This window comes from Phyllobates terribilis, unplaced genomic scaffold (genome assembly GCF_046119375.1).
Source record: "Phyllobates terribilis strain yellow unplaced genomic scaffold, ASM4611937v1 Scaffold_3__8_contigs__length_932513732, whole genome shotgun sequence".
NCBI classification, from domain to species: domain Eukaryota; kingdom Metazoa; phylum Chordata; class Amphibia; order Anura; family Dendrobatidae; genus Phyllobates; species Phyllobates terribilis.
The window spans coordinates 267,558,786-267,583,951 of NW_027362763.1; the positions used below are offsets into that span (position 1 = coordinate 267,558,786).

General features: G+C 43.6%; 1 protein-coding gene across 2 annotated transcripts in view; it reads left to right on the forward strand.

Moving 5' to 3' along the window:
- The window catches only part of SCHIP1 (schwannomin interacting protein 1), a 771,081-nt gene that overhangs the window by 562,383 nt on the left and 183,532 nt on the right, over positions 1 to 25,166 (forward strand). The window contains exon 1 of one of the 2 annotated variants that reach the window (XM_073674800.1): positions 7,813 to 8,230. The exons of the other annotated variant lie outside the window; for it this stretch is intronic. Coding sequence (XP_073530901.1) covers positions 8,225 to 8,230 — 6 coding nt within the window. The 5' untranslated portion in view covers positions 7,813 to 8,224. Of the gene's footprint in view, positions 1 to 7,812; positions 8,231 to 25,166 lie in introns of those variants that run through there. 2 annotated transcript variants of the gene reach the window in all.

Here is a 25,166-nt window from a genome sequence, read left to right on the forward strand (position 1 = left end):
CTATCCAGACATTTGTTGGGAATCTCTCTCAAGTAAAACTAACAGGTCAAGCAAATTCTTATCGTCTCTTGCTGACAACTTTATCTTCCAAAAGGTAGGGGAGAAAACAAGGGGATCTGCTACTTTGGATCTAATCCTTATAAACAGGGAGGAAATGGTTGAGGAGGTAAAGGTGGCTGGGACCCTAGGAGGCAGCGATCATGCTATTATAGAATTTTGGATAACTAGAGGAGGAAGACATGTGAAGACTCAGACTTCAAGGTTAGATTTTAGAAAGGCAGATTTTAAGAGACTCAGAAAGAGAATAGGAGGGATCCAATGGCTGGATGTCCTTAAGGACAAAAATGTCCAGGAAGGATGGGAAATTTTTAAAAATGAGATTCTCAAAGGATGGATGAACCAGGATGGATGAACACAGAACTTAAACACATGCCAAAAAGAAAGAAAGAAATGTTTATTAAATGGAAAGAGGGAGGCATATCTAAAGAAGATTATAATGCAGTCTGCAGATCCTGTAGGGCACGTATCAGGTTAGCTAAAGCTGACAATGAATTAAGGCTTGCAAGAGATGTCAAAAGCAATAAAAAAGGATTTTGGGGGTATGTCAAAAGTAAAAGAAAAGTCAAAGATGCTATAGGATTTTTACAGGATGAAAATGGAGAAATGGTAAGAGAGGATGTTGAGAAGGCCGAACTTTTTAATTCCTATTTTGCATCTGTTTTCTCTCAGAAAGAAAATGTAACATCAACTGATCTTCACTGTCCTTTTAAAGGAATAGAGGAATCCAAGTTATCTGTAAACAGAAAGATTGTGAGGGAATATTTAGCTAACATAAATGAGTTCAAGTCTCCAGGTCCAGATGAATTACACCCCAGAGTACTGAAGGAGATCGTAGAAGAAATTTTAGAACCACTCTCCATAATCTTTGAAAATTCTTGGAGAACAGGAGAAGTCCCAGAAGACTGGAGAAGAGCAAATGTTGTTCCTATCTTCAAAAAGGGGAAGAAGGTGGACCCAGGGAACTATAGGCCGGTGAGTCTGACTTCTATACCAGGAAAGATCTTTGAACAAATTATTAAACAACATGTATATAAGTATATGGATAAGAATGAAGTGATTAACCAGAGTCAGCATGGGTTTGTAACTAACAAGTCATGTCAGACTAACTTAATTTCCTTCTATGACAGAATCACTGACTGGGTGGATCAGGGAAATGCTGTAGATATAGTATATCTTGACTTCAGCAAAGCATTTGACAAAGTATCTCACACCATCCTTATTGAAAAAATGACCAAGTATGCAATGGACCAGGCAACTGTTAGGTGGATTCATAACTGGCTTAGTGATCGGACTCAAAGGGTGGTTGTAAATGGCTTCACATCCAGCTGGATGAATGTCTCAAGTGGGGTACCACAGGGCTCCGTCCTGGGACCTGTATTGTTCAACATCTTTATCAATGATTTAGATGAAGGAATTGAGGGTAAACTGATTAAATTTGCTGATGACACAAAGCTAGGAGGGATAGCTAATACTAGAGAAGAGAGAGAGAGGATTCAAAAAGACCTAAATAAACTGGAGCAGTGGGCAGCAACCAACAGAATGGTTTTTAACAGGGAAAAATGCAAAGTACTACATCTGGGCAATAAAAATGAAAAAAGCATATACAGAATGGGAGGAATAGAGCTAAGCAACAGTATATGTGAAAAAGACTTAGGTATACTAATAGATCATAGACTGAACATGAGTCAACAGTGTGATGCAGCAGCAAAAAAGGCAAATACAATTCTGGGATGTATTAACAGAAGCATACAGTCTAGATCACGTGAAGTCATTATCGGTCTTTACTCCTCTTTGGTCAGACCTCATCTGGAATACTGTGTACAGTTTTGGGCACCACATTTTAAAAAAGACATAGACAAACTGGAGCAAGTTCAGAGAAGAGCGACCAGAATGGTGACTGGTCTGCAAACCATGTCCTATGAGGAACGGTTGCAGGATTTGGGAATGTTTAGCTTGCAAAAAAGAAGACTGAGAGGAGACTTAATAGCTGTCTACAAATATGTCAAGGGCTGTCACATTGTAGAAGGATCATCTTTATTCTCATTTGCACAAGGAAAGACTAGAAGCAATGGGATGAAACTAAATGGGAGGAGACACAGATTAGATATTAGAAAAAACTTTTTGACAGTTAGGGTGATTAATGAGTGGAACAGGCTGCCACGAGAGGTGGTGAGTTCCCCTTCAATGGACGTCTTCAAACAGAGGCTGGACAGACATCTGTCTGAGATGATCTAGTGAATCCTGCTTTGAGCAGGGGGTTGGACCAGATGACCCAGGAGGTCCCTTCCAACTCTACCATTCTATGATTCTATGATTAATCTATGAAGTATAACGCAGTATTAATCTATGAAGTATAACGCAGTATTAGGCTATGAAGTATAACGCTGTATTAATCTATGAAGTATAACGCAGTATTAAGCTATGAAGTATAACGCAGTATTAATCTATGAAGTATAACGCAGTATTAGGCTATGAAGTATAACGCAGTATTAAGCTATGAAGTATAACGCAGTATTAAGCTATGAAGTATAATGCAGTATTGATCCATGAAGTATAACGCAGTATTAGGCTATGAAGTATAACGCAGTATTAGGCTATGAAGTATAACGCAGTATTAAAGTTCAGTGTTCCTCTGAAGTTACACGCTAACAATGGGCTCGTTAAGTTTCCAGTTTCCACTAAATGTCCTAGCCTTTAATCCTATTGGAGGGTATTTTGAGGCTGATTTAGTCGAGTATAGGAAAAGTCAAGCTTGTATTAAATGAAGCAGCAGGGAACAAAACAGGCTTATCCCTGTATTCACTACTTATCCAGTAAAATGATTGGCTTCGTTGTATTTTATTTTGAGAGACAGAAAAGAGTATAGGATGGGGTTACTAGAATTCCATTATGTTGCCATGGCAATGGCTCTATTCTATTTCAGTTATAGACTGGACATTAGAAATCTTTGTCCATAATTTCATCAATCAAAATTTCTGACATTAGGTAAGAAAAGCTGAACCATTAACCTTATAGAAAAGAGCCAGCTCATGGTACAAGAATGATATTAGTCTTCATATAGGGCTTTCAGTTTAATTCTATATGATAGATACATAGATAGATAAATAGATAGATAAAAAAATTGAAGAGTTTTTTTGTGTGGGTGTATATATATATATATATATATATATATATATATATATATATATATATATATATACAGTACAGACCAAAAGTTTGGACACACCTTCTCCTTTAAAGATTTTTCTGTATTTTCATGACTATGAAAATTGTACATTCACACTAAAGGCATCAAAACTATGAATTAACATATGTGGAATTATATACTTAACAAAAAAGTGTGAAACAACTGAAAATATGTCTTATATTCTAGGTTCTTCTAAGTAGCCACCTTTGGCTTTGATGACTGCTTTGCACTCTCTTGGCATTCTCTTGATGAGCTTCAAGAGGTAGTCACCGGGAATGGTCTTCCAACAATCTTGAAGGAGTTCCCAGAGATGCTTAGGACTTGTTGGCCCTTTTGCCTTCACTCTGCGGTCCAACTCACCCCAAACCATCTCGATTGGGTTCAGGTCTGGTGACTGTGGAGGCCAGGTCATCTGGCATAGCCCCCCATCACTCTCCTTCTTGGTCAAATAGCCCTTACACAGCCTGGAGGTGTGTTTGGGGTCATTGTCCTGTTGAAAAATAAATGATGGGCCAACTAAACGCAAACCGGATGGAATAGCATGCCGCTGCAAGATGCTGTGGTAGCCATGCTGGTTCAGTATGCCTTCAATTTTGAATAAATCCCCAACAGTGTCACCAGCCAAGCACCCCCACACCATCACATCTCCTCCTCCATGGTTCACGGTGGGAACCAGGCATGTAGAGTCCATCCGTTCACCTTTTCTGCGTCGCACAAAGACACGGTGGTTGGAACCAAAGATCTCAAATTTGGACTCATCAGACCAAAGCACAGATTTCCACTGGTCTAATGTTCATTCCTTGTGTTCTTTAGCCCAAACAAGTCTCTTCTGCTTGTTGCCTGTCCTTATCACTGGTTTCCTAGCAGCTATTTTACCATGAAGGTCTGCTGCACAAAGTCTCCTCTTAACAGTTGTTGTAGAGATATGTCTGCTGCTAGAACTCTGTGTGGCATTGACCTGGTCTCTAATCTGAGCTGCTTTTAACCTGCGATTTCTGAGGCTGGTGACTTGGATCTTATCCTCAGAAGCAGAGGTGACTCTTGGTCTTCCTTTTCTGGGGCGGTACTCATGTGAGCCAGTTTCTTTGCAGCGCTTGATGGTTTTTGCAACTGCACTTGAGGACACTTTCAAAGTTTTCCCAATTTTTCGCACTGACTGACCTTCATTTCTTAAAGTAATGATGGTCACTCGTTTTTCTTTACTTAGCTGCTTTTTTCTTGCCATAATACAAATTCTAACAGTCTATTCAGTAGGACTATCAGCTGTGTATCCACCAGACTTCTGCACAACACAACTGATGGTCCCAACCCCATTTATAAGGCAAGAAATCCCACTTATTAAACCTGACAGGGCACACCTGTGAAGTGAAAACCATTTCCGGTGACTACCTCTTGAAGCTCATGAAGAGAATGCCAAGAGTGTGCAAAGCAGTCATCAAAGCAAAAGGTGGCTACTTTGAAGAACCTAGAATATAAGACATATTTTCAGTTTTTTCACACTTTTTTGTTAAGTATATAATTCCAAATGTGTTAATTCATAGTTTTGATGCCTTCAGTGTGAATGTACAATTTTCATAGTCATGAAAATACAGAAAAAACTTTAAATGAGGTGTGTCCAAACTTTTGGTCTGTACTGTGTGTGTATATATATATATATATATATATATATATGTGTGTGTGTGTGTGTGTGTATGCATATATATATATATATATATACATATACACACACAGTACAGACCAAAAGTTTATATATACACACAGGCTTGTAAACCTTTCTGCACCCCTGGTCAAAATTACTGTTATTGTGAACAGTTAAGCAAGTTGAAGATGAAATGATCTCTAAAAGGCCTAAAGTGAGAGATGACACATTTCCTCTGTATTTTAGGCAACAATATATATAAAATATATATACAGTATATGTGTATATATATATATATATATATATATATACATATATATATATATATATATATATAAAAAAATTTTACATTTTAAAAATTACAAAAAGGATAATGGGCCGATGCAAAAGTTTGGGCACCCTTGGAGATTTGTGTCCTCAGATAACTTTGACCAAGGTTTCAGACCTTAATTAGCTTGTTAGGGTTATGGCTTGTTCACTATCATCATTAGGAAAGGCCAAGTGATGCAAAGTTCCCAGCTTTATAAAAAAACAGCCTCCTCTAACCTAAAAAACAGCAGCCATGGGTTCTTTTAAACAGCTGCCTAGCACTCTTAAAATGAAAATGGTAGAGGTCCACAAAGCAGGAGAAGGCTATAAGAACATAGCAAAGCACTTTCAAGTTTCCCTTCCCTCAGTTTGAAATGTACGGTAATTAAGAAATGGCAGTTAACAGGAACAGTGGAGGTCAAGATAAGGTCTGGAAGACCAATCAAAATTTCAGTGAGAGCTGCTCGTAGGATTGCTAGAGAGGCAAATCAGAACCCCCTCTTGAATGCAAAAGACCTTCAGAAAGATTTAGCAGACTCTGGAGTTGTGGTACTTCGTTCTATTGTTCAAAGACACCTGCACAAATATGGCCTTCATGGAAGAGTCATCAGAAGAAAACCTCTCCTGCATCCTCACCATAAAGTTCAGCATCAGAAGTATGCAAAAGAACATCTAAAGACGCTTGATACATTTTGGAAGCAAGTCCTATGGACTGATGAGGTTAAAATAGAACTCTTTGGCCACAATGATTAAAGGTATGTGTGGAGAAAAAGGGGCACAGAATTTCAGGAAAAGAACATCTCGCCAACCATTAAGCATGGGGGTGGATCAATCATGATTTTGGTTGTGTTGCAGCCAATGGCACGGAGAACATTTCACGGGTGGGGTGAAGAATGGATTCAATGAAATTTCAACAAATTCTTGATGCAAACATAAAACCATCTGTAGAAAAGCTGAAGTTGAAACGAGGATGGCTTCTACACATGGATAATGATCCTAAACATACGTCAAAATCCACAATAGACTACCTCAAAAGGCGCAAGCTGAAGATTTTACAATGGCTCTCAAAGTCCCCTGATCTGAACATCATTGAAAATCTGTTTCTAGACCTCAAAACAGCAGTGCATGCAAGACGACCCAGGAATCTCACAGAACTGGAAGAATTTTCCAAGGAAGAATGGATGAAAATCTCTCAAACAAGAATTGAAAGACTCTTGGCTGGCTACAAAAAGCGTTTACAAGCTGTGATACTTGCAAAATGGGGTGCCACTGGGTACTAACCATGCAGAGTGCCTAAACTGTTGCATTGGCCCATTTTACTTTTTGTAATTTTTAAAATGTAAAAAATTACAATATATATTTTTTTTTGCCTAAAATGCAAAGTAAATGTGTTATCTTTAACTTTAGGGCTTTTAGAGATCATTTCATCTTCAACTTGCTTAACTGTTCACATTAACAATAATTTTTACCATGGGCACCCAAAGTTTTACATGCCATTGTGTGTGTATATATATATACACTGTATATATATATATTTTTTTTAAATAGGGAGATTTTAGATCAAAGACTTCCTTTATTTGAAGTAGAAGGTTTGTTATACTGCGCTCACCCTACAACAAGTACTTCAGCCCAAGAAATATATATTTTTGTCTCCCTGCTGACACCTAGCACCTGGGGAAGACGCCTGCTTTGCCCTTTAACGCTGACCTTGGTTTGGATAGATCAATGGATAAGAGTTAGAATACATAGATGGATATGTGTGCAAGAGCTCATAGATAGATGTAAAAAGAAAGCGCAGCAGCACTCCATTATGGCCAAGATACATAAAGACAATAAACACATTAGATCTGAACTGTGTTATTACTCTGTAAGCTTTACTTACAAAAAAATGGAGGTTCTTAGCGCATAAATTGGCCAATTCATGTGTGCCCATCAACCGCTGCAAGGTGACCTCCTGTCTATCTAGATAGATATTTAAAAAATTCTTGCTCACCAGTGATGTCAAACTGATCTCATCCGCCTAAATGTTAAACATACATTGAGCCAAAATAGGAGCCCTATTGTTCCCATGTCTTTAAAAATTGAGCCCACTGCTCAGGTCCATGCTGTGAGGGTCATCCCCAAGAGTCAGAGTCATCATCACTCTATAGCACAAGTGCAACTTATCGGCTTCCATCTCCACACTATATTAGAAGAGGGCAAGAGAAGGAAAGAGAGAACGAGAATAACAGCATCGCCATGGAATGCTTGAGAAAAGCTCATCACTCTTCTTGTGGAGCTGAAACATCACATTGAGATGGGGCAGTAAAGTACCCCAACTTTTTTCATACACTTTATTTGAAGTGCTGCCTGCTTGTTTCTATGATAGATAGATAGATAGATAGATAGATAGATATTGTATACGGGTGCAAACATACAAGAAAAAATGTTTAAAAAAATATGCCACAAGATAAAGCTTTATTTCTCCATGTACACAGCAAACTTGGGACATCTTTTCATCTTAACAAAAAAAGAAGATAAAAAAAGCAAGTCACAACCTATTAATGATTAACACCAATGTCCTGGGTCTAGCAGAACTGAACTCATGAATAATTCATATCAGAGACACATTTCCCCCTGCAAGGTTGATGAATGAAATAGGGAAGGCTCTTGGAACGATCAGCCCTCGCTCTTCCAGCCTTGCTCAGAAATCGTCACGAAATTGGAGGGTTAAGACAAGTTCAGGAGACCCCAGGCACAGTCTAGTCGTTTTGCAAGAAGGGGGAATTATATTGAAATTGGTTGCAGCTACGTTTTGCTGGCTTAGACGCAGACAGCTGCTGTAAAGAGTTAAGGCGTGAATGTTTGAAGTGAATTAAAGTCTATTTTTGCACTGAGCATTCAAGTCCAGGAGGAACGGTCTCTGAAGGGAAAGGAAAGCGATGAACAATATGACAGACAGTTGGTGCAGAACGTGCCTCGCACACACTGCTATCTGCCAATGATTGGAATTTTTCTGTAAAATGACTTGAAAAGGAGACACATAGAAGATGAATGTAAGTACAAATGGATTCCTTTATTATTTCTCTTTTCATAGGATTGCTGTAGTCCGTTCCTTATATTCCTTCCCCCTGAATCTCCCTTGTTCTGATTAGGTTCAGTTACCAGAAATGTACTTTACATCCTATAGACCGGGTTTACTTATGTTATGGGGAGTTACAATATTTAACCTTTAATTGCACAGCAAAGATTGAAAAGCAACGATAAATGTCCTTTCGAGATCCTTGAAATGTCATCTCTTTTCTGCTTTTCACAAATTCACCGTTCCTTGATAAAATGTAGCTCCTATCTTGGTAATATGAAAGCAGGCAGGTGTATATATAGGTGTGATCTCTTGTAGACATATCATATTCATTCTCTGTAACGCAGGAGACAAGTCATAACTCGGTAAAGGTCACCATGATCTCAGTGTTTCAATTCCTGCACTAGTACCTCTTCTGACTACATAAATCATATAGTCATAGAGACATAGCGAATGTGTACATCAATATACTGTATGTATGACTGCACTGATATCCACCTATGCCTCAGAAACGTAGGCTATATTCTCTATTTATCTGCTTTATTCTTAGTTCATATGCCTTGAAAGTAAATACCTATTTTCTGTAATGAGATCAGCACATCTTATATTAGGTTTAAATAAATGGTTTAAATAGTTACATTATTATCAATATTATCCCCCGCACCCATAAAGAGTATGGCTGGATACAGCACTAATTTGTTTGCAAGGCACAGTCAGGCTGTGGGGTGAGATGGAAAGATGCTAAATATAACCCCGGATTTCTCCATAGGCGCGCGTGCACACCTCAAAGGTCAGAACATGTGCAAGTGAAAAACAACTCGGAATTAGCGCAGAAACAGCAGATAATTGGACAGAGCAAATCTCTGCTCCATAGCTGTTCTAGGAGAATGTTTTCTCCGTATTGTCCTAGATGATATAGAGCATGCTGGTAATTCACCTGCATCTGGAAGAATAAAAGGCTGATTTTAAAATGTATCCAGTATTTTGTCCATTCATGTTTTAGGATCCCAGATTTATGAACTGGTGAGTTTTCATGTCATAGTATTAGTAGTCCATCAATGAAAAATTACTCAATTTTTGAGGACGTGCTGGACTCCGCTTCATAGTGGTATTTGACTCTTATCCAAATTGCAGATGGAAAAAAATGTAAAAAAAATATTAGCGTAGTGAGCTAATGAATGAGCTGGTAATTATAATGCCGATGGTTGGATTAGAAAGTGTTGGCTGCTTGTAATCTTTTCATCTTTATCCAGTTTCTTATACATTGTGAACCACCGGTAATGTTTTACTAAATGTTTCACCAGTTTTTCCATTTCTTTAATGCTGGCCACAATTGGACAGATTGCTGATGGAGATAGCCAGGGAGGGCATGACAAGACCAGGATCGATAATTATCTATTTTACTCACTTACATAGCACCATTAATTCCCCAGCACTTTACAATTGGACTATAGACCGATTATCGTCACTGTCCCCATTGAGGCTCACAATCTAGATTCCCTATCAGTATATCTTTGGAATGTGGGAGGAAACCGGAGAACCCGGAGGAAACCCACACAAACACGAGGAGAACATACAAACTCTTTGCGGATATTGTCCTTGAATAATAGCAACACCAAAATTATGGGCCGGAGCATAAGTTGGTATACATGCAGTGAGTAAGACCATGTTACCAATGTCGCCATTCATAGATAAAACCCAAGAAAAAAACAAGATGAGCATATATGCCCTGTAGTAAGTGAATAAGTGAATAGTAATAGTACATGTAAAGAACATAGGGTTCTTAGTTAACATTATTTTGATCAAAAAAGTGTAAAATTCATCCCACCGCGACAAGGTGTACCCAATCGGGTCAGTCCTATCCTGTCTCTAGTATTAAAACCTTACCTTGTGTCTGCTGACCTCAATGTGGGTAAGGGCAGAGCAGGGGCTGTGAGATATTTTCCTTGGTGGGATTTGAACCCAGGACCCCAGTGTTATAAGGCAACAGTGCTACCCACTGAGCCACCGTGCTGCCCAGCTTAACTACAAGCATCCTACAAGCATCCATATACTATACATAGTCAGAGATTCCTTTTTCTCAAGGGATAGGCATGTTTTGCATCCTTCAATTGTAATATTCTCTAGCAGCCCAGTCTATTATACATTTAGACAATTTTCACATTTACTAATGTAATTAATTCCTTATTTTCATTGCATTCACCTCAGTCATGATACAAGAACGGGAATAATGGCTAGCTTGCATAAAATCTTTAATTTATCAAACACCAATTATAATATCATATTGTGTGTATCCTTCATGGTAAATTGTGAAAGATAGATATTAGCCGGCTCATAAAGGTCATAGTTTGGCTAATATGCTATAATACCTGCTATATACTGTAATACAATGTATTGTTATTATGTGATCGGAATGTGATTACAATGATGGGAATGAAGCTTTCACTCTCCTTCTCATCCGTTATTGTCATCTCATTATGTAAGTGCTCCACATGATAAAACTTAAGTGGCATAAAATAGCTAAGTAGCCATGTATGAGCAGAGGTGTTGGGGTAGATTTAGTGAACCATTGAGATATAAAAATAGCTATTAAGTGCATTGTTTTAAGTTTGTGTCCTAATATTTCCCTCTGACTCTACACAAAAACCCTTTAAATAATATCTAGTTGTATATTTTCGTCGTAAGTAATAAAACTAAATATATTTCCAAGCACATTCTACAGTATATATGGGGATCCTAAATCCTACTTCTTCATACCTGCATGAGCACTGCTCAGTATGGGGACATTTATCAGTTGTGTCATAAGATTCATTGATAAATTATGCCAAAAAATTTTCAGAAATGTAATCTACTTTCTGACTTTTCTCAGCCACCCTCTTAATACATTTTAGGTAGATGTGAAAAGTGCCAAAGCTCCCTAATACGTTTGACATGATTAGAAATATACTTTGTGTGCATTTTGCTCAGTAAATCTTCCAAATAGAATAGAATCCATTTATTAAAAAAGCTTATTATAGCAAGATAGTAAATTAGATTGTGTGTTCAAGACATACACGATATCACAATAAAATAAACAGAATTAACACAGTCAGAAGCTGAAGATTTCACCTACAGGTAATTAACCAGATTTATGTCCCATAAAAGAGTAACTTGCCCATCTAATCAATACTATGATAAACTGATGCCTCCAGAATTTCGCACACTTCCAAAAGGTTTAGTGTAAATACCAATTCAATTAGCAGTTGATTAGGTCTTTGCAGTGTAGAAATCCTAATGAAGCACTATTTTGGATTTCTAATTTAGTTATTTTAGCTATCAGTGCATCTATCCAATTAGGCATACTGTAGAAAATCAATTGATACAGCAAACCTAATGGTTTTATGTCTATTGATTGTAGCTACAGAACCTGAAAAGATATAGTCAGAAGAGTATGGAGATAAATGCTGCTCATCTGTTTGTCTACATATTGCACCTCTATCAACTCTTGTCTATGTTTGTGGAAAATTAGTTTACAATTGTATAAGTACAAATCCTTCTAAGTAGCTGGGTACCAATCCGATGATGGCCCAGTCCAGTCACTTGACCGCTGCAGTCAGTCACAAGGCTCAGTGATCAATTGATCAAAGAATGAGATGTCGTGACTTCCTGCCAGAAACCACCAGAGTTGGAGCCAGGAGGGTCAATTATTAATGGCCTCCAGCGTGATCTTGAGCCATGGCGACTTGATGGATGAATGCTCTGTAGGAAGATTGATCATATGCAAACCTAGATAGGTCCATCAGGGTCTTCTCCATCGTTATCTTGATAGTATCAAGGCATCGGGTTGCTGGTCTTCCTCTTCGCCTTGTTCCTTCTATTCTTCCAACTATGATGTCGTTCTCCAGTGATTGCTCTCTTCATATGATGTGTCCAAAGTAGGCAAGTCGTAGCTTGGTGATCCTTGCTTTCAGTGACGTGTCTGACTTGATTTTTTCCAAAACTGATTTGTTTGTTCTTTTTGCCATCCATGGTATTGATAACACCCTTCTCCAGCACCACATTTGGAAGGCGTTGATTCTTCTTCTGTCTTGTGTCTCTATCTTCTAGGTTTCGCATCCTTATGTTACCATAGAAAAGACCAAACTTTGTACAAGAACTATGCCTATGGTGCATATGACTTATATACAGAAGTTTTTTGTTCTTTTTTCTATTCATAGTCTTGCAATAGTATTCACAAAATGTACTGACATAGCATGTACTTGCTGATATGCTAATATAACAGCGCCTGGTACTGCCATCTTGCCCCATTCAATGCCCAGTCAACGCATATCTATATTGTTGTCCCAAAGAAGCTCCATGGTGTTGGACTACCACCAATCATGCCTTGATAATCTGTGAGCGGAAGGAATCACCTTCTGTCCCATAGATGAATTAACGTTGGTAAATGACATGTCCCCCTATATAATAACAGGGGTTGTTCCGGCTGACATAAATTAAGGTGTGTGGCTTAAAATATATAAATATAACTTTTGTATTTTTCCATTACAGAAGGATTTATAACTATTTAACAAGCTAAAGCATACAATAATATTGGTTCTCCATTAATATTGCTTCCCAGAAAACAATTTTACCACCTTTCATATAGAAATTGAGGCCATCCATTTGCACGATTTTGCTAACATTATCCAGCGTGTATATATAGATACTGGGGTCCTGTAATGCTTTACCTTTTGAGGATAGATACTAATGTAATATTCATGAGTCATAATAAAAGCAGCAAAACAGTAGGTCATCTGAGAAATGCCCAAACATCATTTCACATGTGGGAGTAATCCAGCACAATGTATAGTACAGAGCTTTCATCTGTATTTTATCTACAACATACAGAAGAATTTATAGGGAATCGTCTATACAAAATAGTATGGACATGGTAACATCCTGATAAAAGGTAATATCTTGGCTTTTCAAATTGGTTATTCCTTTAGTAGACAATATTTAACAACCTCACTAGGTGATAATTATTTTTCTAATAATAATTATTAATATTATATTTAGACAGCACTAACATATTCGGCAGAACTTTACAATTCCGAGGAAACATGCGCAAATATCTTCAGACACTACAGATTAAATCATAATTTAGCAAAATAGACAAAAGGAGTGAGGGCTTTGCTCTGGGATGATGCAAAAGGTAAAAAAGCTTGTATTGTATGGTCCTACCATCTTAGTAATAAATAAGGGTATTCATGCAAAGCAGCATGGACCGGTCACCGGTCAGTATATGTCAATGGCCAGGGGCAGATTCATTAAGACTAGCGTTGGGTATGTCAGTATAAGGGCTTATTCAGACTTCAATTATTTTTCATTATTATTTGTATACCAAAACCAGGAGTGGTTATGTATGGTTGTCCTGAGGAAGGAGTCAGTGGACTCTGAAACGCGTAGACAATAGACTTACATTTTTATCCATACTAATGGTTTGTCGTGACTCCAGAGAGCACAGAAACAACTTCCTTTCCCAGCATTTATCTCTGACATATCCATAAGGTTATGTAATGTTGTCCTGAGGAAGGAGTCAGTGGACTCTGAAACGCGTATAAAATAAACCTACATTTTTATCCATACTAATGGTTTGTCGTGACTCCAGAGAGCACAGAAACAACTTCCTTTCCCAGCATCTATCTCTGACATATTCATAAGGTCATGTAATGTTGTCCTGTGGAAGGAGTCGGTGGACTCTGAAACGCGTAGACAATAAACTTACATTTTCATCCATACTAATGGTTTGTCGGGACTCCAGAGAGCACAGAAACAACTTCCTTTCCCAGCATCTATCTAAAACCAGGAGTGGAACACACAGAGTAAAACTATAATTGACAGATTCTGTGTTTTGGCATACAAATAATAATGAAAATCCTTACGTCTGAATGAGCCCTAAATGAACGGGCTTGCTGGAGTAAGATGCTCCTGATTCTTTAAGGGGTGCACACCGCTCAATGAATTAGGTGCATCTCTTAACTAGTGATATGGAATAAAGGGCCCAGAGTACATTTCTGGAGTATGCTATATTGGCATAGCTGGTCGGGACTGGCATGAAAATGCTAAAGGTCACAATATTTTTGGCCAAATTCTGAGTTGTGCAAAATTATTTCAACTTATTAAGGCGTTTTTTAATTGTGGTGTAAACGCCTTAATGAATTGGCCCCAAAGTGCTACTGAATGCATGGAGGGTGTGGGAGTAGATGATAGGATGGACTGCAGGGAGGGAGAGCTGAGAAGTTGATTAATGAGGTGATATGATAGACCTGCTAAGTATGAAGTGCTTTCAGGGCACACCGAGTAAAACTCTGGACAGTGGGTATTACCCGGATTGTCTGGGGGAGTGCATGCCAAAGAACTAGTGCAGCAAGAGAAAAGTATAGAAGATGGAAGTTGTAGGTTCAGATTATGGATAATGTTAAATGACTAATTAAGAAAATTATGTCCTTTAAACACATGTACAGTATAAGGGAATGTGTATAGAACCTGGTGTATTTTGTATTAAAAAGTAATTAATTTTCCTAACTACAAAGTGGGCCATTTATATGGATGTGACGCGCCCCTGGGCCTGTGTCGCGCTGCGTTGCGCATGCGGGAGCCTACCCAGAGCCGGATCAGTGGAGGGTTGTAGTCTCGTGGCGGTGACCCGGTCCGTGCCCAGGGAGTCAAACTAGACGGCAGTCTATTAGTAGTAAATAGTTGATGACTACGCCACCCGTTGAGTGCAGCCAGGGAGCTGCTGCTGCAGGGCAGACCGCTGAGGCCGGTGGTAGGATTGTGCAGCGTAGATAGTATAACCCCCAACGGGAGGGGTATGGCCTCAGGGCAGCCGACGTGGATGATGGGGGTAGCAGGAACCACTCAGAGACGGTACGGTGTAGTTCAGGGTCTTTACTGGTAACAACGATAGACCCTCCCGGAGTACTTGCTAGCAAACGGGGCCTGGTCAGTCTTTGAGCAGATGGGATCTCCCCTGGCCAGGCGTAGTTGTAGGCCTCACAAACTGACTGTACTCTTCTGGCTACCTTGCTAGAAGCTGATGTAAGTAGCCCACGTCCCTGAGTGTACCGTGTGGTGCTCACCCGTATGGCCGGTGACTCGGGGCCTTCTAATGGCTTCCGCTCCACGATGGCGGTGCTGGTCCCACGCGTGTGACCGTGCCTTCGGGCTTCTGGGCCAGAGGACCTGAAATCCCCTGCCTGACGGATTCTGCTGCTGGGTAGAAGTTAGTCCCCACAGCCTCGGACTCCGGGTCCGGTAAAGAATCTTCTTAGTCAGGGCGAGCTCTGTAGCTGCCAGCCCCTGACTCCTTGGAACTCTCCTGTTTCCTATGCTGCTTCTTGTCTCCACTCTCCTTGTCTCACTCACCCTGCCTCAGCCCCGGGTTTATACAGGGGAAGTTCTTCCCCTCCCAAGACTGGGCAGGAGGTGTGGCATGCACAGGATCCCTGACCAAAGGACCTCCCACCTGCTCTCAGACATAACATTACATTACTGTGGAAAACCAGACCCCTGGGGTGCCACATTCCCCCCTAGTGAAATTTAGTACTCCGGGACTAAACACATTTAGAAAAACATAACAAAGTATAACAATAACAACACAATAAGAAAAACACATAAGATGGTTGCGGCGTGTCCGCAACCGGGTGCAGTCTTTGAAGAAAAGCAAAGGTGTCCATTTCACCAACACAGGGAGACGTAACCAGGTAGGGGTCTGTCCTACCCCGAGTCCTTAACAGTCTCTAGTCCATCCTGGGTTACGCTCCAACTATATACAAGGATTCCCGGTAAATCCACCAAGGTTTCCTAAAAACAACTGGAAACACAAAATTATTCACAAGCAACAATACACAGAAAAACATAAATAAAACAATTTATACACTTTAAATTCTCCAGCGTGCGGGTAACTGGCCTCTAGTGGCCCGAGTGGACCTACGGAGCTGACTGTCTGGCCCTGAACTACAGGGTGTAGGAGCTGTCAAGGGTAAACTGGGCAGCTGTCTACCGGCTCTTTGTCTCACTAGGGGTACGGCAGGCTCACTATAAGCAGAGGGTTGATTCTCCTGTTCTGCTTGTGTGGAGTCTTCTGCCTCCTGGACCGGCTGTTCTTCCAGCTCTACCCGTTGCTCCGTAGGTTCTTGGGATGATGGTTGGAGGAAGGTGAGTACGGGTACCACAACTGCACCATTGACTTGAGTCCAAGACTGAGGGAAGTCCCCGAGCACGGTACTAACCATATCTTCCCTTTCTTCCACGGGTCGATGGTCTTCTTGTTCCTCTTCAGGGTTCCTCAGTTGTTCGGGACACTTCTTCAGGTGGTCCCGGGATACAATGGCTGTGGTTTCCCCTCCGTCTTTACTGATGGTACAGACCTTCGGGTTCTCGTGGCTTGAGGGCAGTACGGTGTACGGGTCCTCCTCCCACTGGTCATCCAACTTGTGGAGCCGTCTTTTCCTCTTCAAGACCTGCTCTCCGGGTACCAGGGGAACAGCGGGAGCATACTGGTTGTAAGTCTTCTCTTGTCTTTCCCTAGCCTGACAGAGACTTCGCTCCACGCTCTCTTGTACTCTCCGGTACTGCTGCTGCCTCTCTGTGTCCCAGTCTGTTTCTGGTGAAGTGTCCTCAGGTGTCAGGACTCCCATTTCCAGGTCAACAGGTAACTTACCAGGTCTCGCCCTCATTAGGTAAGCCGGGGTACAGTTGGTGGAACCTACCGGGATGTGGTTGTATAGGTCCACCAGATCGGGCAACTTCTCAGGCCACAGACTGCGTTCTTCCAGGGGCAATGTTTTTAGCAGATCCATTACCACCTGGTTCATTTTTTCACAAAGTCCATTAGTTTGCGGATGGTAGGGTGTCGTCCTTATCTTCCGGCAGCCATACAGATTGCAGAATTCCTGGAAGACCTCCGCTTCAAAGGCAGGTCCCTGGTCCGTCAGCACTTGGTCCGGGTACCCGTGTGGACGGCAGAAGTGCTGCTGGAAGGCTCTAGCTGCTGTTTGAGCCGTTAAGTCCTTGACGGGGACGACAACCAAGAACCGGGAGTAATGATCCACGATGGTTAACGCGTAGACGTAGCCACTTCTGCTTGGGGTCAGTTTTACATGATCCAAGGCTACCAGTTCCAACGGTTGCCGGGTGACGATGGACTGCAGGGGAGTCTTCTGGCTGGCCCGGTCCTTCCTTCTCAGATTGCACGGGCCACAGTCTCTGCACCACTTCTCGATGGTTCCCCTCATGCCTACCCAGTGGAACCGCTCGCGCAGCAGGAACTCCAGCTTTTTCCACCCGAAGTGTCCAGCTCCGTCGTGGTATGCCTCCATCACCATGGCTGCGTCTCTTCGTGGCACCACTACTTGCCAGAGTAGTTCATGCGTCCGGGAGTTGACCATTCTGCGGCACAACTTCCCCTTGTAAAGGAATAGTCGACTCTTCTCCGCCCATAGTTGTTTGGCTTCCTCCGGAGCGTCTGGTTCAAGTCGAGCCTCCGGCCGAGTCAGCATCTCCTTCACCAGTCGGACGGCAGGGTCGCTGTCTTGCGTTTCCGCCCAGTTGTAGTGGGGTAAGGGGTTCAACGTAGCAGCCTGTTTACCCCTTACCCGGTGGGAATACTGGATAGTCCCATGACGGTGGAACGCAGGGAGTTCAACTTCTTCCAGTCCCTCCGGATCTTCTCCTTCGTCCGGCAGGTTGGGCATCCTGGACAGGGCATCCGCGTTAGTATTGGAGCGTCCTGCCCGGTTTTTGATTGTGAACGCGTAGTTGGACAGACGGGCCATCCACCTCTGCTCCAGGGCACCGAGTCTTGCCGTGTCCAGGTGTATCAACGGGTTGTTATCCGTGTATACGGTGAACCGGGAAGAAGCGAGGTAATGCCTAAAGCGCTCGGTGACTGCCCATACCACGGCCAGGAACTCTAGCTTAAATGAGCTGTAATTCTCGGGGTTCCTTTCGGTGGGTCGCAGTTTTCGGCTGGCATAGGAGATCACTCGTTCTCTCCCCTGCTGAATCTGGGATAGTACGGCTCCTAGCCCGATGTTACTGGCGTCGGTGTAGAGGATGAAGGGCTGGCTATAGTCTGGGTACGCCAAGATTTCATCCCCCGTGAGGGCCATCTTCAGCTGGCGGAAGGACTCTTCTTCTAGCTCTTCCCATTTGAAGGGCGGCTTCTGGTTCTTGGCCTTCCGGGACTGGCCTATCAGGAGGTCCTGCATAGGCGCTGCCTTTTTGGTGAAACCGGGAATAAACCTTCGGTAGTAGCCTACCAACCCTAGGAACTGCCGTACTTCTTTTACGCTGGAGGGGCTTGGCCATCCCTTAATTGCGGTGATCTTATCGGGGTCGGGAGCCACTCCGTCAGCGCTCACCACGTGTCCCAGGTATTGCACCTTTGGTTTCAGGAGGTGACACTTGGAGGGTTTCACCTTTAGGCCGTAACTCGCCAGAGCTTCGAACACCTCCGCCAGGTGTTTCAGGTGGTCCTCATAAGTTTTGGAGTATATGATGACATCGTCCAGGTACAACAGGACCGTCTCGAAGTTTCTGTGGCCCAGACAGCACTCCATTAATCGTTGGAAGGTTCCTGGGGCGTTGCAGAGTCCGAACGGCATGCAGGTGAACTCACTAAGTCCCATCGGGGTGGTGAATGCGGTCTTCTCCCGGTCCGCCTCTGCTACAGGAACCTGCCAGTACCCGCTAGTGAGATCCAAGGTAGAGAAGAAGTTAGCAGATCTTAAAGCAGCCAATGACTCCTCTATCCTTGGTAAGGGGTACGCATCCTTGTGTGTGATACGGTTGATTTTCCGGTAATCTACACACATCCTCATAGTGTTGTCTTTCTTTTTGACTAAAACTAGTGGGGCTGCCCAGGGGCTACAGCTATCCCGGATTACCCCAGCCTCCTTCATGTCTCTAAGCATCCCCTTGGCGTGTTGGTAATGTGCAGGGGGTACGGGTCGATACCTCTCTTTTATGGGAGGATGATCTCCCGTGGGGATGCGGTGTTCTACCCCCTTGACTCGCCCGAAGTCTAACGGGTGTTTACTAAACACTCTCTCATACTCTTGAACCACCCGATAGACTCCTTGTTTCTGATGTGAGGGAGTGGAATCAGTACCCAAATGTAGTTGCTGACACCAGTCCTCCATGTCTTTCTTAGAGCCGTTACCTTCCTCCGGGTGAGATGGAGGCAAGGGTTCCACAGATTGTATAGAATTTTGATTAGTGGTATATAATTTGGCTAGCGTGGCATACCGGGGCAGGTACACTTCCCTCTCCCCGATATTTATTATGCGAATGGGCACCCTCCCATGGCGTACATTGACCACCCCCCGTGCTGTCAAAATGGTGGGCCTACTGTCTGAGTAAACTGGTTCTACCATTGCCTGGTAATCTCTTCCTCTCAGACCAATAGCTGCCCGGCACCAAATCATCATTTCACTTTTTGGGGGCATGGCAATAGGAAAAGGGTCACACATTCTTACGCTACCAATCTCACCGCCGGAGAGTTCCACTTGTTGCCGTTGCATCAGTGCCCGGATCTCTTTCTGGAGCACCCGCTGCTCGCCGGAGCTGGCGTTCTTGGCAACCTGCTGTAAAAGGAAAATCACCTCTGCAAGACAATTTTCAATTACGTTAGTTCCTAGAGTTATTTTTGGGTGACTCTCATGTTTATCAATATCTACAATGATCAGTCCCTGTGCGGCCAGTTCGACTCTACCGATTTTGATGGCCACCTCCTTAAATCCGATCTGTGGCACGGGCTGGCCATTGCTGGCGATGATACTCAAGTCGTCGTCAGGGTAGTGGGTAATATCCGAGTCATTCCAGTACTGCTTGAAGAGCACGTACGGGATGGTGGTGACCTGTGACCCGGTATCCAGTAGGGCACTCATGGGAATGCCATCCAGTACCACAGGCAAGACTGGACGTCCTCCCACATATCTGTCGCGCCAGTTCGATGGGCCTGGTGATCTTTTTCCTGGGGGTTGGCCCTCTACCCCAGGTTGTGCCCGTTTAAAGAACAGTACCTTTCCATATGTCCGGGTTGATTGCAGCGGCGGCAGATGGGTCGTCCGTCCTCGCTGTATCGGTCACTGGGTCTTCCTCTGGCCGGTGGGGTCCTCCTTGGTCGACGCCACGGGATGTCCTCCGGTCCGGATGCCAGCTGGATCTTCCCTGGGGTGGAAACCTGTAAAGACTGCACAGTTCGGGTTAGCGCAGCAACGCTCTTAGCTAGCTCTTGGACCTGATGGTGTAGGTCTGGAGCCGGGTCATTGTCCAAAGCCTGCGCATCAGCTCCCACAGGCCCTGCTGACAAGGGCGCCGCCTCCTGGTAGTAAGTGGTAGTGGGGCGTCTGTGGGTCACAACGCCACCTGGTGCCGGTTCTCGGAGCACCCGGATGGCTCTGTCCTTGAACTGTGCAAAGTCCAGATGGGGATCCTGTAAGGCCATTGCCCGCAACTGGGTTCGGTGGGCATTGCAATATAAACCCTCTATAAATTGTTCAGTCAACAGCCTGTCCTCGTTTCCCACCCCATCAGGGTCGGTCTGCTTTATGGCCCTCAGGGCCTCTTGTAGGTTTAGTGCATAGTCCCTTATACTCTCATGCGCTCGCTGCTTGCACCCGTAGAATCTAAGCTTAATCTCGGCTGAGGTGCGGGTATCAAAGGTGTCCTTCAGCCGGGTTAGTATCCCTGCGACAGTCTTCCTCCCAGGTGGCCAGGATTTTACTTCCCTTTTGGCTGCCCCGGTTAGTTGGGCCACCAGGATGCTCACTTTTTGCTCTTCTGTGAGGGGGTACACCTGGAAGAGGCTATCCAGCTTTTCTCTAAAGTCATGCAGGGTATGTGACTCCCCTGAGTACTGGGGTAGCCAAGCTGCTCCCGGGATATAGGGCATGGTGAAGGGCATAACTGCAGCAGCGGTAGCGCTGGCGGGGGTTGAGGCAGTGAAGCTCTCCTCCGTATCCGACATCTTCCTCCCCCCTAGTGGACCGTGGCCTACCTTGCGATGATCCTCTTCCGTAGGCCGCGGCTCCGCAGTGGATCGTCAGGGTTGAGGACCTTCCGTCGCGCTCCTGTGACGTCGGCGTCTGCTGGGCTCCTTCCAGGACCTTACGCAACGTCCGGACGTGAGGCGGGGCTTCAGTTCTCGCGAGCTTTCGGAGTCCACGCCCCTCTTCTTCCCGCGCGGCGTCCCCAAGATGGCGTCCAACGGCGGGAAAACTCCACGGATGGCGGGAAGAAGGCCGAAGATGGCGCCGGATGGCGGGAAACTTCACCGATGGCGGGAAGAAGGTAGAAGATGGCGCCGGATGGCGGGAAACCTCCACGGATAGCGGGAATCTTCACCACTGGTAAGTTTGAACAGTCTTTGCTTTTCAGGCACGCAGTACCCGGTGGTTGCGGGCACGAAATCCTGCCGACTACGCCAAAGTTGACGCGCCCCTGGGCCTGTGTCGCGCTGCGTTGCGCATGCGGGAGCCTACCCGGAGCCGGATCAGTGGAGGGTTGTAGTCTCGTGGCGGTGACCCGGTCCGTGCCCAGGGAGTCAAACTAGACGGCAGTCTATTAGTAGTAAATAGTTGATGACTACGCCACCCGTTGAGTGCAGCCAGGGAGCTGCTGCTGCAGGGCAGACCGCTGAGGCCGGTGGTAGGATTGTGCAGCGTAGATAGTATAACCCCCAACGGGAGGGGTATGGCCTCAGGGCAGCCGACGTGGATGATGGGGGTAGCAGGAACCACTCAGAGACGGTACGGTGTAGTTCAGGGTCTTTACTGGTAACAACGATAGACCCTCCCGGAGTACTTGCTAGCAAACGGGGCCTGGTCAGTCTTTGAGCAGATGGGATCTCCCCTGGCCAGGCGTAGTTGTAGGCCTCACAAACTGACTGTACTCTTCTGGCTACCTTGCTAGAAGCTGATGTAAGTAGCCCACGTCCCTGAGTGTACCGTGTGGTGCTCACCCGTATGGCCGGTGACTCGGGGCCTTCTAATGGCTTCCGCTCCACGATGGCGGTGCTGGTCCCACGCGTGTGACCGTGCCTTCGGGCTTCTGGGCCAGAGGACCTGAAATCCCCTGCCTGACGGATTCTGCTGCTGGGTAGAAGTTAGTCCCCACAGCCTCGGACTCCGGGTCCGGTAAAGAATCTTCTTAGTCAGGGCGAGCTCTGTAGCTGCCAGCCCCTGACTCCTTGGAACTCTCCTGTTTCCTATGCTGCTTCTTGTCTCCACTCTCCTTGTCTCACTCACCCTGCCTCAGCCCCGGGTTTATACAGGGGAAGTTCTTCCCCTCCCAAGACTGGGCAGGAGGTGTGGCATGCACAGGATCCCTGACCAAAGGACCTCCCACCTGCTCTCAGACATAACATTACATTACTGTGGAAAACCAGACCCCTGGGGTGCCACAGATGCACCTAAATTAAATGGGAATGGTTGTTGATATCAACTTCCTGTTTGTGGCACATTAGTATATGGGAGGGGGAAAACTTTTCCAGATGGGTTGTGACCATGGTGGCCATTTTTAAGTCGGCCATTTTGGAACCAACTTTATTTTTTTCAATGGGAAGAGGGTCATGTGACACATCAAACTTATTGAGAATTTCATAAGAAAAACAATGGTGTGCTTAGTTTTAACGTAACTTTATTCTTTCATGAGTTTTTTACAAGTTTATGACCACTTATAAAACGTGTTCAAAGTGCTGCCGATTGTGTTGGATTGTCAATGCAACCCTCTTCTCCCACTCTTGACACACTGATAGCAACACCGCAGAAGAAATGCTAGCACAGGCTTCCAGTATCCGTTGTTTCAGTGCTGGAGTAATATGCTACTGATTCATAAAGGGGCTCATGCCTCATCGCACAAATGGTCCAGTGTGCGCCTCGCCACAAATCCTACTCCAGTTCAGGACTGGAGTAAAATTTGTTGCATAAGGAATGCCGCTGCTCGTCATGAATTTGACATTTGGAGGTTGCCTAGCCCCAGTCATGCCACTAATCCACCCACTGTGTCAGAACTGGGCACAAATGACATGAGAACACCATCAGTTGTAATATTTTAGCACAGAGTAATGTTGCGTCAACATTTTATGACTTTTCAAAGTTTTTTTACGCAATAATTCTGTTATAAAACTTTTAAAAAAATTGACCCATAATGAACACCATAATTAGCAACTTTTTGAATCCAGAAGACCTGCGTTCGGGTAATGATAATTCCTTCCAATTACTACAAACTAATATCCTAAAAAAATTATGAATCATAAAGTCTCTACAGAGGCACTCTCATCTGCAAATGTACCTGCTTCTAGAATGCCTATAGGGAACCTATTGGGTTGTACATGCAATCCTAGTTGCAGGCAGCATCGTATACAGACAGTTAAGCCAAGATTCAGTATAACTTGTACTTTATTCATTTAAGTCCCTGGTTACTAAGAAAGAAAGAGTCCAGTGAGTGGTCTTAATGTTTGAAAGCCTTCCTTGTGTGAGTGTGAATACAGAAATAGCTGTTAATCAAATAGCAGGACCAGCCACTTGACTCCTAAACCCAGAATTAGCAGGGTTGTAAATTAATAAATTGCAAATTATCCTCTATATTTTCACACAAAACTTTCTAGTAATTTGCCCCATCTCACCTACAATCCAACCAATCCTCTAGATCACATTGCATATTTTATAAGGTACCCTTTATGTATAAACCAGTTATTCAGAAATCGATCAAAGGAAAAAGAATCCAGGTTCGGAAATCCATAAAATGACAAAATTTCTTGGAAAATATTTAAAAAAGGATCACACAATAAGCATAAATGTCACAGCCCCAGGTAGGGGGGAAACTGGGCAGACGCATTTCAGACCCTCCGGTCTTTAATTATTGCAATAATTAAAGACCGGAGGGTCTGAAACGCATCTGCCCAGTTCCCCCCTACCTGGGACTGTGACATTTATGCATGTTGTGATCCTTTTTTAAATATTTTCCAATAAATTTTGTCATTTTATGGATTTCCGAAGCTGGATTCTTTTTCATTTGATCGATTGCTTTTCCTGCAGCTCTGCAGATTCTCCGTGCATTGGAATCTCCTGAGAGGGAGCTGACTATTTTTCTTTTTTTATATTATTCAGAAACATCTACTAACAATTATTAACTCAGGGTCCTTTTGCATGGCATATAAACTGCCCAAACGAGTGCTGATCGAGGATATAGGAAGTTGATCTACACTCGATTTACATGCTGCAATTATCATGAATGTGCACCGTGTTTGCATTAAAGGGGTTTTCCAGGAATATATATTTTCCAACTATTGGCCAGTCCTAGGTTTAATGATAAAGAGAGCTGTTACTCACTGTCCATGTGTCTAGCACTGCCGCTCCACTACTGCACCGGTCTTTGTTTACAGGCTGCAATAGTGACGTCATGACTGCAACACACATTACCACTGCAGACAATCTCTGAGCTCAGTGGCTTGTGGCATCTACATTGGGAGAGGCGCTGAGCTCAATGTTCGGCTGCAGCGGTGATGTGAACTGTAGTCATTATGTCAGCACTGTAATCTAAAAACAAAGACCAGAGCAGTAGTCGAAAGGCAGCACTGGACATGGGGAGGATGTGTGAAAGAGGGGAGGTGCTCTTTAATATTTTAACCTAGCGCAGGCCGATAGGCTGAAGAAAGGAAATCCCTTTAATGTAGACAGCACTTAAGCATTATATGGTTGATTTTTGACGACTTTTTACCTGCATACAATATGTGATCACCTGACAAAAAAGGATTTGTTCATTTGTTGGCTGATCGCTGGGCTTGTTCACACTGGCACTTCCTATGAATGTTCGCTCTGCTGATTAATGCAGCCTGTAATGGGTCTATAGATACAGAATGTGTCTCATAACCTGGTACCTGC